This window comes from Heterocephalus glaber, unplaced genomic scaffold (genome assembly GCF_053883595.1).
Source record: "Heterocephalus glaber isolate CG9 unplaced genomic scaffold, H.glaber_assembly_v1.0 deba00001733, whole genome shotgun sequence".
In the NCBI taxonomy this organism is placed as follows: domain Eukaryota; kingdom Metazoa; phylum Chordata; class Mammalia; order Rodentia; family Bathyergidae; genus Heterocephalus; species Heterocephalus glaber.
In genome coordinates this window covers 12781742-12798958 of record NW_028258444.1, presented here as the reverse complement: position 1 = coordinate 12798958, position 17217 = coordinate 12781742, and the positions used below count along the sequence as shown (strand labels likewise).

The 17217-nt window shown below is 35.4% G+C and overlaps 1 protein-coding gene across 2 annotated transcripts in view; it reads left to right on the top strand.

Moving 5' to 3' along the window:
- The window catches only part of Pus7l (pseudouridine synthase 7 like), a 26673-nt gene extending 9456 nt beyond the window's left edge, over positions 1-17217 (top strand). The window contains exons 6-10 of one of the 2 annotated variants that reach the window (XM_004863163.4): positions 7158-7256; positions 8803-8884; positions 10655-10932; positions 12674-12727; positions 13629-17217. In XM_004863163.4, coding sequence (XP_004863220.1) covers positions 7158-7256; positions 8803-8884; positions 10655-10932; positions 12674-12727; positions 13629-13955 — 840 coding nt within the window. In that variant the 3' untranslated portion in view covers positions 13956-17217. The remainder of the gene's footprint in view (positions 1-7157; positions 7257-8802; positions 8885-10654; positions 10933-12673; positions 12728-13628) is intronic. The other variant, XM_021243143.2, reaches the window with a different exon arrangement.

Below are 17217 nucleotides of genomic sequence, written 5' to 3'. Positions count from 1 at the left end.
GCAGTGGAGCAGGGTTCCTCTTTCCCCACAGCCCCACCAACATTGGTTATTGGTTGATTTCATGACAGCAGCCCTTCTTTCTGGAGTGAAGTGGAATCTCAGCGTTGTTTTCATTTGCATCTCTTGAATGACCAGTGATGTTGAACATTTTTTCATGTATTTATTTGCTATTTCTACTTCTTTGTGTGAGAAATGTCTGTTCATTTCAGATGCCCACTTTTGGTTTGGGTCTTTAAATTTGGGAGGTCTGATCTTTTCAAGTTCTTTATAGATTCGAGGTAGTAGACCTTTGTCTGAGGAAGAGCAGGTGAAGATTTTTTCCCACATTGCGGGTTGTCTCTTCACACTGCTGGTGGTTTCTCTTGCTGTGCAGAAGCTTTTTAATAAGAAGAGATCCCATTTGTTGATTGTTTGTGCTAGTTCACGGGCAACTGAGGTTTTCATAAAATCTTTTCCTACACCGATGTCTTCAAGGGTTCTACCTAACCTCTGTTCCAACTGGTTCAGACTTTCTATTTTAATATTTAGATCTTTAATCCATTTTGATTTTAGTTTAGTGCATGGTGAGAGATATAGGTCTAGTTTTAATCTTTAGCAAGTTGAAGCCCAATTTTTCCAGCACCATTTATTAAAGAGGCTGTCTTTCCTCCAGTGAGGGTGTTTGGCTCCTTTATTGAAGATGAGATGGCTGAGTGTGTCTGGAGTTGTTTCTGCATCTTGTAATCTGTTCCACTGGTCCTCAGGTCTGTTTCTTTGCCAGTACCATGCTGTTTTTATCACAGTAGCTTGGTAGTAGAGTTGCAGGTTGGGGATTGTGATACCCCCTGCCATGTCTCTGTTACCTAGAATTGCTTTTGCTATTCTGGATCTCTTCTTGCTCCAAATGAATTTTTGGATTGTTTTCTTGAGGTCTATGAAGTATGCTGCTGGGATCTCAATTGGAATTGCATTAAATCTATATAGCAGTTTTGGAAGTATGGCCATTTTCACTCTATTAATCCTTCCTACCCAGGAGCAGGGGATGTCTGTCCATTTTCTGATATCATCTTCAATCTCTCTTTTCAGAGTGCCATAGTTTTCAGAGAAAAGGTCTTTGATTTCTTTCATTAGGTTGATTCCTAGGTATTTCAGATTTTTGGATGCTATTGTGAAAGGAATTATTTGCCCTATTTCTCTCTCCGTGAGTCTCTCATTCGTGTAGAGGAAAGCTATTGATTTTTGTGTGTTAACCTTGTAACCAGCTACTTGACTGAATTTGGTTATTAAGTCTAGAAGACTTTTGGTGGCGTTCTTGGGGTCTTCTATATAGAGTATCATGTCATCTGCAAATAATGACAATTTGACTTCTTCATTACCTATCTTTATTCCTTTTATTTCTTTCTCTTGTCTAATTGCCATGGCTAATGTTTCCAGAACTATATTGAACAGGAGTGGTGATAGTGGACATCCTTGTCTTGTTCCTGATTTTAGTGTGAAGGATTTCAGTTCTTGACCATTTAGTATGATATTGGCTGTTGGTTTTTCATAGGTGGCTTCTATCAGTTTGAGATAGAGACCATCTATTCCAATTTTTCATAGGATTTTTATCATAAATGCATGTTGGATTTTGTCAAATGCTTTTTCTGCATCTATGGAAATAATCATATGGTTTTTGTCCTTGGCTCTATTGATATAGTGTATTACATTAATTGATTTTCATATATTGAACCATCCCTGCATCCCTGGGATGAATCCGACTTGATCAGGGTGTATGATCTTCTTGATGATCTTCTGCATTCTGTTTGCCAGTATCTTATTAAGGATTTTTGCATCTATGTTCATTAGTGAGATTGGCCTAGAGTTCTCCTTTTCAGTTGGGTCTTTCTCTGCTTTGGGGATCAAGGTGATGCTTGCTTCCAGGAATGAATTTGGGAGTATTGCTTCCCTTTCAATTTCATTGAAGAGTTTAAAGAGTAGTGGCAGCAGTTCCTCTCTAAATGTCTTGTAGAATTCATCAGTGAAGCCATCAGGGCCCGGGCTTTTCTTAGTTGATAAGTTTTTAATTACATTTTCAATTTCATTGGTTCATATTGGGTTGTTCAGAATTTTTAGGTCTTCTTCGTTCAACTTTGGTAATTCATATGTATCTAGGAATCTGTCCATTTCTTCTGTGTTTTCCATCTTATTGGCGTATAGGTTCTGGAAGTAGGTATTGATGATCCTCTGGATTTCTGCTGGGTCTGTTGTCATTTCACCCTTTTCATTCCTAATTGTATGGATTTGGGCCTTTTTTTTCCTTTTTCTGACAACGTTGGCTAAAGGTTTGTCAATTTTGTTGATTCTTTCCAAGAACCAACTCTTGGCTTCATTGATTTTTTGTATCATTCTCTTAGTCTCCATTACATTGATTTCTCCTCTGATCTTTATAATTTCCTCCCTTGTATGAGCTTTGGGGTTGTCCTGCTCTTCTTTTTCTAGAAGCTTGAGGTTCAGCATCAGGTTGTTTAATTGGGCTCATTCTGTTTTCCTAATATGCGTATTCACTGCTATGAATTTCCCTCGTAAGACAGCTTTCATTGTGTCCCATAGATTCCGATATGTTGTACTGTCATTGTCATTTAATTGAAGGAACTGTCAGATTTCTTCTTTAATTTCCTCTGTGACCCATTGGTTATTCAGAAGTGTGTTGTTCAATTTCCATGTGTTTATGAAATTTTTTGAGTTTCTTTTGCTGTGGATCTCTAATTTCATCGCACTATGGTCTGATAATGTACAGGGGACAACTTCAATTCCTTTGCACTTACTTAAACATGTTGTATGTGTGTGTATGTGGTCTATTTTTGATAATGACCCATGTGCATCTGAGAAGAATGTGTATTCTGATTTTGTGGGGTGGAACACTCTGTAAACATCTGTTATGTTCATTTGTTCAGGAGTTTCATTGAGTTCTAGTATTTCATTACTTATTTTTAGTCTAGGTGATCTATCTATTTGTGACAGTGGGGTGTTGAGGTCCCCCACTACAATTGTATTAGTGCATATATGACTTTTTATGTCCATTAGTATTTGTTTTATATAGTTGGGTTCACTAGTGTTTGGTGCATAGATATTTATGATTGTCATCTCTTCCTCTTGGATTCTTCCCTTTACAAGAAAGTAATGTCCTTCTTCGTCTCTCTTAATCAGTGTTCATTTGAAATCTACTTGATCTGCCAAGAGGATAGCTACTCCTGCTTTTTTTCGAGTTCCTGTTGCATGCAGTATTGTTTTCCACCCTTTAACTTTCATTCTATGAGTTTCCTTTTGAATTAAGTGTGTTTCTTGTATGTAGCATATTGTTGGATTTTGCTTCTTGACCCATTCTGCCAGTTTTTTTCTTTTGATTGGTGAATTGAGACCATTAACATTGATGGTTATAACTGAAACATATTGACTTGTCATTGCCATGACTTTTTCTTTTTGTTGGGTTCTCCCCCTTTCCATTTAATTTCTTGTCTTGCCAGATGGGTTCATTCTGCTTTGCTTCCTGGGGTTGTGATCCTCATTGTCTGTTCCTAGGATATTGTGTAAAATTCTTTGGAGTGCTGGTTTGGTATTCACAAAGTTCCTAGGGTGCTCTTTGTCGTAAAAGTATCTTATTTCTCCATCCATTTTGAAAGATAGTTTTGCAGGTTACATCAATCTGGGTTGGAGGTTGTTTTCTTTTAGGGCTTGGAATATGTCACTCCAAGCTCTTCTTGCCTTGATGGTTTGTGTTGAGAAGTGTGCTGTGATTCTGATGGGCTTTCCTTTGTATGTGATTTGTTTCTTTTCTCTGACTGCTTGGAGAACTTTGTTCTTCTGTTGTGTTTCTGGAATCTTAACAATTATATGCCTATGTGTAGATTTTTTTGATCAAGGCTATTTGGAGTCCTATATGCCTCACTTATCTGTCTGTCAAGCTCTTTTCCCCTGCTTTGGAAGTTTTCTGCCATTATTTCTGTGAAGAGATTTTTTATGTCATCTGCACTCTCTCCTGTTTCTTCATTGACTCCAATCAGTCTTATGTTGTTCTTTTTTGCATCATCTAGCAGCTGCTGGATTGATTTCTCATGTTCCCTTATAATTTTGAAGCAGTTTTTCTTTTCCTGGTCACTAATTGCAATCTTATCTTCTATATCTGAAATTCTGTCCTCACATTGGCTCATTCTGCTGTGTAGACTTTCAGTGGAGTTTTTCATGTCCTGAAAAGCTATTTGCATCTGTTTTATGGATTCCATTTGTTTCTTATGTTGGGATTCCATCATGTTCCTGAGCTCCTCTCTAGATTTATTAATCATGTCTTGCACTAGGGGCACAATTTCTCCTGTTATCTGAGAAATTATTTCTGATTTCATTTTTTCCAGATCCCCTTTTGTTGCCAGTTCAGTGGGTCCAGGTGGTTGAGTATCAGAGTGTTCCATCTCATTTCCCTTTGGGGTTGCTGTAGGTGATCTGGAAGTCTGGTTTTGAGACTTATTTACGTGTTTTCTCATTTCGACTGGGGCGGGGGGCTGTTAGCGCCTGCACGGATTACCTCCTCTGAGCTGGGTGAGGTGGGATAGGGGCTGCGAGCAGTGGTAGGGATGGTGACCCAAAAGCCCTTTCCTGTGGGTTGGGAGTAGCCAGAGGGATGGTGGCTGGGAAACCCCTTCCTCTGGACCAGGAGCAGTGGGATGGTGGCTCAGAAGCCCCTACCCCTACCTCTGGGCCAGGAGCAGTGGGACAGAAGGTGGCCCAAAAGCCCTTTCCTCTGTGTTGGGAGCAGTGGGAGGGACGGTGACCGGGAAGCCCCTTCCTCTGGACCAGGAGCAGTGGGACACCGGCTCAGAAGCCCCTACCTCTGGGCCGGGAACAGTGGGACTCAGTACCTTGGTCTGGTGTCCTCTGCATCTTTGTAGTGTGGAATCAGGTGGCTGCCTGTCTTCAGTGGGATGATTTGGTGTCTTCCCCATGACTCAGGACCTCGGTAGGGCGTGCACAGACCTGCCTATCTGCAGCGGGCTCATTCGGCGTGTATTCCGCGCAACTCCAGCAAGTTTTTCTATAAAGAACTGGTAATATTTTTTGCTTTGTAGGCATATGGTTCTTATTGTAATCAATCAGCTGCCAGTGTGTAGAAGCAGTTATACAATATATAAATAAATGAGCAGGCTATGTTTCCCAAAATGTGTTTATAAAAAATGAATAGTGTATTGAGCCAAATTTGACCTCTGGGCTCTAGGAGTTTGCCAATCCCTCATCTCTACCAGTAATTCTCAACCTGAGGAGCTTTGAAATAATTTCAGCAGTCAATTTCTACTTTCAAACCAATTAGGTAGGAACGTTTGGGGGTGAGGTTTTGGTACTGGTATTTTAAAATAAGGTCCTACTTGATTCTACTCTGCTGCAAATATTGATTCTGATCCAAGTTTTGACCACAAAATGTTTTTTACACAGTTTTATACCTCTCTAATAGGAAGACAAGCAAACAAAGCCTGACGGCCTTATAGGCAGGAAATATCTTCTAGCTAAAGATCTTTTGTATTGATCACTTTCACCTATCTGTAATATTGCCCTGGTTCTATATTCTGTATATTGTATGTCTTTTTCTCCTGATTGACCAACTTTTTTTTTTTCATGAGTGAAAAGCTGTTGCTAAAATGATACGTCTTAAAAAATGGAGGGAATTTCTGTGAACTCTGATGGCATTTATTATCAGTCTTTGATCACTACTTATGAAGGCATAATTGCCTCTTATAAAATTCCCATTAGAAATAATCTTAGGTTTAGCCAACTGTCTTTTAATTCTCATGATGAAGGGAGCTGAAGGACCTTAAAACTAAGGAGTCATTTAATTTTTCATTAGAGAGTTATAGCTCTGATTGTTCTATATAATTAATTTGGAGGAGTAGTAGTTAAAATTATTCTGGTTATTCTAAATTATTTCATTTTAGTTTATTCAAATTTAAAGTGATGAATAACATTCAACTATGAGATTTAATTCAGGGAGTATTTACCTATCTGTAGTTGAGTGTTGTGCTTGATGTAAAGATTCTGTTCCTTTTATATGATGCTGATAAACTGTCTGAGCCTTTTATTCAATAGTCTTTGAGTTGGTGCTTGATAACAATTATTGGCTGAATAAACATATACTCCCCTTATAACGTCAGTGTAGAGGAATCTTTTGTCTTTCAGAAAACCATCTGGGCTTGGTGTTTTCTTGGTGAGAATACATTTATCCACTGACCAATTTTTTTGGGGGGGGGGGACCGGGGATTGAACTCAGGACCTTGCGCTTGCAAGGCAGGCGCCAGAACCACTGAGCTAAATCCCCGGCCCTCCACTGACCAATTTTTGTAATGTTTACAGTAACAAGTTATATTTTCTATTTCTTCTGAGTAACACACGAGTTTTAAAACATGACCTGAAGGTTCACGTACATCTAGAGGTGAATTCTCTGCTTCTCCCCTGGAATCTAAGCACTGTGATCCTTTACCAGTAGAGTCCTGCCAAAATGATACCTACATTGGCACTTTTTTGGTGAGAGAGGGGGCACACTTTAAGAAACTGAGATGCTAAATAATAAATGTATATGTAAAGGGGCCAAGACTTGTGGAGTTTGAAAATAAATCTGTTTCTCATTCCAAACATCTGACAGCAGAAGAGTCTCAAAACAAGAATGAACTTCAGGGCAGAGATCAGATCCAGTTAGTAGGTAACCAGCTTATCCTAGATTGCCCAGAAGTTTCCTGGCTTTAGCAGTGATAGTCACATATCCCAGGAAATCCCTCAATAATGTGACTGGAAGGCTGACTTTCTTCACTGGTCATATTGCTGACTTTTATTTTTTTATTCATTTATTTTTTACATTTAATTTTTAAAATTTTTATTAGTACATTAGTAATTTTTATTTTATTAGTTTGCAGTACACAATGATTTTATTTATCATGGAGTGTTGGTACACATACATAACACATCTTAATTCTTTTTATGTCCCCCTTCCCATTGTATGTTTCTTCTTTCTAGTCTAAATATTATTTTTCCCATTGGTCCCTATGTACCTATTACTGATTATAGAATTTTTTAATTAAAATAAATATGAAGAGAAATATCTCATTAATTTTTAATACAATAAATGAACTTATTTACTTAATATATGGAATATTTTACATTCATAGGCTAAAGGTTTTGTGAATTACTATGGACCACAGAGATTTGGGAAGGGAAGGAAAGTACACACAGATCATATTGGATTGGCATTGCTGAAGAGTGAAATGGTATGGATTTTAAAAAGTATTATCTGTTTATTCATTTATACTTAGTACACAAGCTAGCCTGTTCCTTTTTTAACCATAACTTACGTATATACACATATATACATATATGACATCATTGAATATAAAATAACTGCTTATAGAGTATCACATTATAAAAAGCAAAGTATATGTAATGTCTCTTACATGAGACTGGACAGAGAATTGACTAACAAGCCCTAAGTCCTTAGTGTACTGAATAGAAGAGTTAGAGGAAACAACCTCTTGTACCATAAATTAGGTATCAGATCGTGTGGAAATCCAGAGACTAAGAAGAGCAATAAATTTGAAAACAAAGTCTGACTAGTCACAAATGAAACTAAAAATACATGTCACAAATACGAAGCTACATTGTCCTATTAAAATGTTTATATGTGTATACTTTTAATATGTATTCATATATAATCATATGTATATTTTTTACATTGGAATGGACTACACATAATGAAGGAAAACTATAAAAATTATGTGTTTGAATAAATGTAAGATAGTCATATGATAGTATTGTACTCAAATGATCAGCTCTCCGCCATATTTCCATTTGTAAGATATGTCACAATTTAATCATCATTCTTATTTCACTCCAAGAAAAAGTGAATTCACATATCTTGTGATGTTGCATTATCCTAGACTTCTCATCTTAAGTTTTATTATATTTTATTTTGTCTGCTTATTTAATCTTTTATAGTAAGCTTTAATAGGACAAGACTGTGCCTCTTTTCCTCAACACTCTATCCCGTTGCCCTACACAGTACCTAGCGTATAGCAGGTGCTTAATATTTGCTTTAATATATTAGCTTCTAAATTAATATTTGTTTGAATGATTGAATACTGTAAAAGAAGATTGAGTTGAATGATTTTGTTTTTTGTTTCCCTTTAAGATAGGGTCTCACTATGTTGTTTAGCCTGCCTTTGAACTCACTGTATAGCCCAGGTTGGCCTCAACTCATGGCAGTCCTTCTGCCTCTATCTCCTGAGTGCTGGGATTAAGTGCATGCACCACCACTTCCAGCTCTAAATGACCTGTTTTAAGATCCTTTCCCACTCTAAGACAGTACAGTACTTAGAAATAAATTCCAGTGCTGGAGACACTTTTTTCCAAAGAATCCAGGGAATTGAAGATACAAATGAAGGCTCACCATTTCCTTATTCTTGCTTCCTCCTATTTCTGTCACATGTGTTGATCAAGTTCGAGTATTTAGGTCACTACTTTACACTTGTGTTCATATCTCAGTTGATGCTAGAAGTGCAACTGTGCAAGTGAGTGCAAAGGGGGCACTTTTTTCATTCTGTAATATTTTAAACTTACATAGAAAGTTAATTTGTACAGAAGATTTTTATTTCTGTATGTAATATTGACTTTAATTTTGGAAAGTCTAAAGAGAAATTTATTTATAACATCACAAATCATTTGTCAAATGCCTGTTCTTTTAGTGTGGCCAAGAATTTGCATATTTTTACAAATTTTTTTGACATTTTTATTCAACCTATGTTTTCTTGGTTTTTCAAGGTGAAGGCTGTAAAATTATTTCTTATGCCAGAGGACTCAGAAGATCCTGTAAATAGAGCCAAGAAATATTTTCTTCAAACTGGTATATAAGTTGCTTTACCACCCTGCATGTGGCTGTACAGATATGTAATACAAATTTTATGTCAGCTGTGGGCATTTATTGCAATTTACATGTGATAAGAAATAGATTGAAATATATTGTATTTTGAATCATTTTATCACATGATCTAAACACTTCATTTTTTTCCAGATCTCTGGGACTTTTGACTGTTCTAAATATTTCTTGAAATTAGGAGAGAGGGGAGAAATAGTTTTTTACTTTTCCCTGGCCAAGATCCTCTGTGGGGAGAAGAGTTCCAAATTCTAAGCCAGTACTGATGTCAGTATAATTTGTTACAACCAGAGGAGACTCAAATGTAAAATAAATGAAAGTTCTATGCTTTATGCATTGTTTTTGATCTAGTTGCCATTTGGTCCAGACTGTCAGCTTTGAAAACCTTAGATCAATGTGGTGGTTTCTACATAGAGAGCTTAATGGGATGCTCTAAAGGAAAGTGGCTCCGGTTAAATTGCATGGGCTTCTCCCTCTACATGAGGACTCTCCGAATGAATGATCTTGTGCAGATGATTTAACCCTGTTGTTTTAGTTGCCTTATCTCTAAATTGAAGCTAATAATGGTACTTAAAAAACTTAATTAAGAGATTTAAATAACATTTTTAAAATAGTGCCTGGCACATATTAAACCTTGGATAAATATTACTTGTATTAAATAATAATAGCAGCAACCATACCACTTTGATTCATTCAAATGTCTGATCTACTTACTGAATTATGGATATACTGAATTTCACTGAAATAAAGGACAGTAGTTTTCAAATATTTCTATTCATTATTTTAAATTATATATACATTATATAGAGATAATCATTCACAAAAGAGTAATATGTTTGTTCCATACCATGTTTTGTGAACAGTGTGCATTTGTGACTGTTAGGAGAAATCTAATTAATGGTGAAAGAATTTCAGTGTGACTTACTTGCTTGTATCTGTTGTAGAGTCTGAGGACATAATTTCTTCAAGTCAGTAATTCTTAAACTAATCTGCATAAGGAACACCTAGTATGTTTATTGAAAATGCCAAATATAAGGAACTACTTGAAAAAACATCTTTGCAGTGGAGCCCAAGAATCTACATTTTAAAAAGCACTGTTAGGGCCCGGGGATTTAGGTCAGTGGTTCCACTGCCTGCCTCGCAAGTGCAAGGACCCGAGTTCGATCCCCAGTACCAAAAAAAAAAAGAGGATCTGGATGTCAATTCTTTCTTATTCTAAAAGTCTGTATGTATGTCTGTAAAACTCTTTAAAAATCTCTAGGCTGGAGCGTGTAGCTCAGTGATGCAGTCCTTGCCTACCGTGTTTGAGGCCCTGGGTTCAATTCCCTGTATCATACACACACACACACACACACACACACACACGTGCACACACACAAATGAACAAACCTAGTCCCTACTAGCTTGGTGATTTGTTTAATCTGTAGGAATTTATCTGCTGTTTATTTTAACAGTCCTCTGAATAATTAGCTCCATTTCAAAGAAAGGAATTCTACGAACCATCCTTAATTTTGGACTTTTTTGCTTTTTTCCCCCCCTAATCTAAGAAGGAAAAAGAAGGGTCAAACAATGAATGACTTTTTATTTCAAAAAAATAGCTCTTTAAGCATAACTGGATTTAACTGATTGTGTCAAGGGTCATTTTCATATTTATGGTGATTCATTTAGACAGCATAAGGAAGGGCTCCATAAGTGGCTTTTAAGTAAAAGTGGCTGACTCTGATTTGCAATTCATTTCAGAAAATGCTAAAGGTACGCTTTCACTGATGCCTGAGTTCAAAGTTCGAGAGAGAGCATTGTTGGAGGCGTTACATCGCTTTGGCATGACAGAGGAGGGGTGCATCCAAGCATGGTTCTCTTTTCCCCATTCTATGCGCATATTCTACATTCATGCATATAGTAGCAAAATTTGGAATGAGGCAGTGTCTTACAGACTTGCAACCTATGGATCAAAAGTGGTGAAAGGTGATTTGATCTGTTTGGATGAAGATATTGATGAACATTTCCCAAATAGTAAAGTAAGTATTATTATTATTTAGAAACAAGGTCTTTGCGGCTCTCTATTGTTAAAAGAGAGATGTAGTTAACAAACAAGGGATATTAATTTTTAGAAGCCTTGATTTTTGAAATAATTTAAACCTAAGCATACATTGTGTGTGTGTGTGTGTGTGTGTGTGTGTGTGTGTGTGTGTTTTGCTTCCTAATCTCCAGATGCTATTCTGCTGTTAATTTAGGATGTCAATATATGGAAAAATAAAAACTTGTAAGAGAATCTTTTTTGGTTTTAAATAAGAGAAGTATAACTCAAAAGTTATTTAAGGAAGAACCAACAAAAATTTATCAGCCCTTAAAACTGAAGACCTTTGATTGATTCAGGCATAGCTTTATCTAGGGGATTAAAGCCTAAATTATCTTTTTTTTTTAATTTAATGTTCCATCTCTGCTTTTCACTGTGTTAGATCCAGTCTGGCTTTTAAGATTCTTTTATAGTTTTTTAGGGGGAAAATGAAATATGGGTTACACAATTTAAAACTTAGATGAACTCATAGTTGGGGGACAGTCATACAGCAGAAGTATGTTTGATAGTTAATTGTTTAATATCAACCTGGAAGAATGCTCTTAAAAACAAGGTGTGGTGCTCTGTACTTGACTGTGTTTGTTCAGTGTATTCATAAATTATTTAAATCCCAGTATGGTAAGGATGCCCATAAATCTGTGAAAGACAAAAAACTGGAAGAGATGATGCAAGAAAAATCATAGTTCCATGTACTTTATCTGTCCTTTGTATTTTAGTCAGGTAACATCTGGGGATGTGGAGCTTTATATCCGTTTCTGAATGCAGTAGTTAAATGGGACTATTCACCCTCTGTAAACAAATAAACCCAAAATGAGAACAGAAAGAGGAAGGACATCATGGATGAGTAGGGAGAATTGAAGGAAAAGCAAGTTAAGTTAGAGGGGATCTAGCACTATATTATGTGATGAATGCTTTAGAAATATGAGACTGCTCTTACCCATGTGGAAAGATGATAGCTGCCTTTATACTTGAGATTTTCTGTGGAGCAGAAATCAGAATTGTTTATTCTGTAATTTTCTTTTCTTTTTTTTCCCTCTTTGGGTTTTTGAGACAGTGTCTCACTATGTAGTCCAGGCTGGCCTTGAACTCACTATCGTAGCTCAGACTAGCCTCAAACTCTTGGGAATCCTCCTGCCTCAGCCTTGCAAGTGCTGGGATTACAGGTGTGCACCACCACACCTGGCTTTATTCTGTGATCTATAGTAACATTTCTCAAACTTAATTCGTCATAATCCTTTTTTTCTTCTTTCTGTGACACCTACTACTATTCTATGAAACAAAGGTTGACAAATACCATGCCTATATAGAGTATTATGATGCAGTATTTATTGGGGTGAGGCTGGGGGAATTGGTTGTACAGAAGCTGATTTTTTGATTCAGCCTAGTAAAGAATAACTTTATAAGTTAGGAAAAAAATGTTGGTGACTGAAGTGAAAGTATTGCCTTAGAGCAGCCCACCTTTCTGTTTGTCTTTCAACTTTAGTTCTCAGTAGTTGAAGCAGGAAAAATTATTCTAATTTTCATGTAGTCTACTTTGCCAGAAACATATTGTTAGGAAAAGATCCTGTTTGGTTATATTTATATTCATCATAGGAATCAAATTATACAAAATGGAGTTAGGGAAAATTGATGTAATTTGAACACATGGGAACCTCGTTTTCATCATGTTTTTAAAAAAATAGGTTCATCTGGTAACTGATGAAGAGGAAGCAGCTGGTACATATGAAATACACCAGGTAAATTTGCTTAAAAATTACTGTCACTTTACACTTCGGTGTAAGCATTGTCTCAAAAAAAAAAATTCACTTAGTTTACACTTCTACAAATTTTCATGAACATATATAGTCATATGACCACCTTAAAAATCAATATAAAGAATAGTTTCATCTTTCCCTCAAATTTCCTCATGTACTTTTGTAGCTACCCCCACTCCTGTCCCCAGACCTGGAAACCACTGGTTTATTTCCTGTCACTATGGTTTTGCCTTTGAAAGCATATCGTATAAATGGAATTGAACAGTATAACTTTTATGTGTGGCTTCTTTCGTTTGTGTAATTAACATCTGTGAGATTCATTCATGTTGTGTATATTTGAAGGGTTTTTTTCCTTTTTCTAATTACCTTTTGGTACTATTCAAGCAAACTGTCTAGAACTCATCAGCAAAAGAGGAAATCCCCACAAAATGCAATGTTTATTCACAAGCAGCTGAGAAAATAAGCATTGTATTTGCTGTGACTTGGTTACTTTCTTGTTTTTAAAAAGTAAGAAGCATTTAAAATTGTTATCCAAAATACTAGTTACATTATAGAGCAGTAGAGGCCACTCTTGTGTTACAGAGTATGCTTTTAGGATTGCATGATCATAGAGATTCAATCTTTATTGACTAAATAGTCCTAACTTCTTGAATCACGGTTTGTCTAGTGATATCTGCATTGAATCATTTACCTTAGTTATTGCAAGTTCTTTACCTGGCAGCATTAAAAATGTAGTTTAGTATCCAAAGCAAATTTTAGGTTGATTGAAATATTTATATTCTGAGACTGTTTACAGATCTAGGCCCTAGTTATAAAAGTAAAATGTGGTCATATCTCTTTCTGAAGGCTGTTTCATGTATTTTTTTTTCCTTCCCACTCACAGGTGGTTCTTCCAGTACTTGGATACAATATTCAGTACCCAGAGAACAAAGTAGGGCAGTGGTATGGGGAAATACTTAACAGAGATGGACTACAGACATGTACGTTTAAAGTACCTGCTCTGAAACTGAATGTACCAGGATGTTACAGACAGATTTTGAAGCATCCCCGTAATCTCTCATACAAACTAATGAGAGATCATGATACTGATGTCAAAATGCAAGGTTCCCACATTGAGGAAGCAACTGTGTCTCTTTTGATCTCTTTTGATCTTGATGCTTCATGTTATGCCACAGTTTGTCTGAGGGAAATAATGAAGCATGATGTTTAAAACTGATACCCTTAACATACTCATATGTATATCACTCTTTAAAGGAAAGGGAGCTGAAATTTCCTGAGCATCTTCCATACACTAGGAGCTTCATAATTGTTGTCTCTTAATTTTCACAACATCCTAGGAAGTTGGAATTTGATGCTTTAATGTTCCAGGAAGGTAAGTGTCAGAGTCATTTTAAGATCTATGTGACTCCATTGCCTGTTCTATTATATCATGCTTCAATAGTCTTTGTTCAGTGTCATAAAATTTACAGTCTTTTTAAACTACTAAAAACATATACTGTAAGATAACATTTAAGAAAAAATATCTTAAAGTAATACTCCAGCTCAGTGGTGGCAAACCTATGGCACATGTGCTGCAGTGGTGACACAGAGCCCTCTCTGTCGACAAGCAAGCCAAGTTGCCCCAGCATCACCCCAGCAGCCAAGCATCGGATATTCAGAATTAATTACAGTGACAAATAAATGGGTTTTGGGTTGCAGTTTTTACCCCTTTATGAGATAAATAATCTTTGATGAAGGATGAAGTAAAATTTTCCATATAGTTTTTATATCTTGGCTTACATTAACTCCCTAAATCTTTTTTTCTATTATCTAAAACACAGACTTTAGTGTCAGACAGGTCTGTGCTCTGACTTCAGCTCTGACATACACTAGTATCTTAGCATATGTTATTCTTTTAAGAATCAAGGCAAGAGGATTGCTGCAAGTTCAGAGCCAGCCTAGGCTACATGGTGAGTTCAAAGCCAGTCTGAACTACATAATGGGATCCTGTCTCAAAAAAAAGAGGTAGTATCAGTTTCATAAATGGCAAAGAACACAAATATCTGCACCTTTTATGTTGCTAGACAAAGGAAACATTTTGCCCATTTGAAAATTTTAGTGTTTCTCAGTTTAACTGTCCCACATTAATAAATTGTCTTTTTTTTTTTCTTAAAGACGAAGTTTCACTATGTAGTTCAGGCTGGTCTTGAACTCACTATGTAGCCCAGGCTGGCCTCCCGCCTCATGCTCTCAAGCCTCTCAATTATGGGTATGCACCACCACACCTGGCTCTCATAAATTATCCTTAATGACTTTTTAATCAGTTAAATTTGTGGTGGGAAGATGACTGATTCTTACGTATGGGGAAGATCTGAGCATCCTTTCAGTGCTGGTATGATGATGAAATTTAAAGAGCAGTATAGAACATTAAATATCAGTAACCAGGCACTTTAATATGCTATAAGTCAGTCTAACAACTTAGGGAATATTAGCACAAGAGAATTAAATTAAAGACAAGGAAAAAGGTTATATGTAATGCAAAATTTGCTTATTATAGCATGTTATATATAATGAAAGAAATTAGAAATAATTTGAAAGCATTAAATAACTAATGTAAGTAAAATGAGATAAACCAAATTGATGGCAAGGATGTAGTTATTAAAAATGAAGGGTTTAGTAACATTAGAAAATATTACCCTCCCTAAAGCAGAATATGTGTATTACATGAATGCAGTAATATACTGAATTCACCTTTTACAAATGAAAGGCATTTTGGCATAGTGATTAAAAGCATATATATGGAGACAAATTCTTCCTGTTTGAACTCTGGGCCTATGTTAGACATAGCACTGGGCAGATGATTTAAATTTGTATGCTTGATACAGGTATTACTAACTTCATAGGATTATTGTGAAGACTTCCTGAGTTAATATATGTACAATAGTCATAAAGGAGTGCCTGGCACTTAAATTATTGCTAAATAAATATCTGCAGGTACAAATTTAGAAGAGAAAGAAAAAAGAAATGCAAATATTCAGTTAAGATGATGGAGTGTTTAAATTACATTTTTGATATATATTTTAGCAATAAATTGAACACAAAAATTGGATATTATAGTCTTGATTTTTAAAAATTAACTTCACAGTTCTAATATTTATTGAAAACGAAGTGTGTTGCTCTATTAGGTAGCAAAATAAATTTTTTTAAAATGACCTATTTTGTAATAAATTATATCTTATGAATGTTATCAGAAAATAAGATATCAATTATTAAATCCTAGTTTTCTTTAAAACGTCAGAAAATAAAAAAACCATAAAAATATACTATCAGTAATATTTTCTTCACCTGTAGGTGGCACTATAATTTTAGATATCCTATTTAGTACAGTAACTGCTTTAGTCATGTATAAAGACAGGATCACTGTTTTTTTCATTATGAAATATTTTGATATTATGTGAAAAATGTCAGTAATATTTGCCATGATAATTTTTTTTCAGTTTAGGAACTTTATTAATGTACTTTGGACCAACTAACGACCAATCCAAGTTTTCATGGGCATTTAAGATCTTCATAAGTATGCCTTTTGGTTTAGTTTTAATTATCAAAGTTACATTTGAAACTGAATAATAGTGCCTGTGGATCAGTAAGGTGAAATAATTTCCAGTTTTCTTAATCAAAATTTTTTGTTAGTTGTAATAAAGTTTTGACCCAACTAATGTTTATTTATATTAAATGTTTTATTTAAAGGCTGTAAATGTGAAAAAAGAAGATAACACAGATTACATTATGATGATCAAGGCCGTGTTCTATATGACAGAAATCAAAACAAAACAAATTTATACAGTAAATATACCAGCACTGAACACAGTACTTGAAATTTAACCCAAGGTACATATGCATAAAATGATCTGACTACAGGATTATGCAAAATAAACTTTTTTAGAACATCAGAATGTCAAGCATTCTGACTATAAACTGACTTATTCCCCTAAACAGTATTTTGAGACAATTTCTATATGACATGAAAAGAACTGATGTAACACTTAAATACTATAAAAATAGTTGAAAACATTTGTAATGCAGTTCTCTATAAACTATAGTTAATCTTATTACTTAAAAAATTGAAAAACAAAAGACTACCATGGATAATGGTGAAAACCTCATCAAAGAAAAAAATGCTCATCATTTGGATATCATTGGCAGAAAACTGATAAGATTTTGTTGAGGGGAATAGAGAAGGTATCTAATGAGGTCATGTAAAATTTGTTTAAAAATGTTCATAAAGTTGTAAATTTCTGCTTTTACCATCTTAAAATATTATACCAAGAACACACGTTCTACTGTTTAACTGGAGGACAAAAGAATATCTTGAAAAAAGCGTTTCTCAAAATGAGGTTCAAAAGCCCAAAAGAACTCTAATGTGGGCTCAGTAATAAATATGTTAAACAAACACCCTGTGTGATTATTCTACATTCTGAATGCCCTACGGAAAA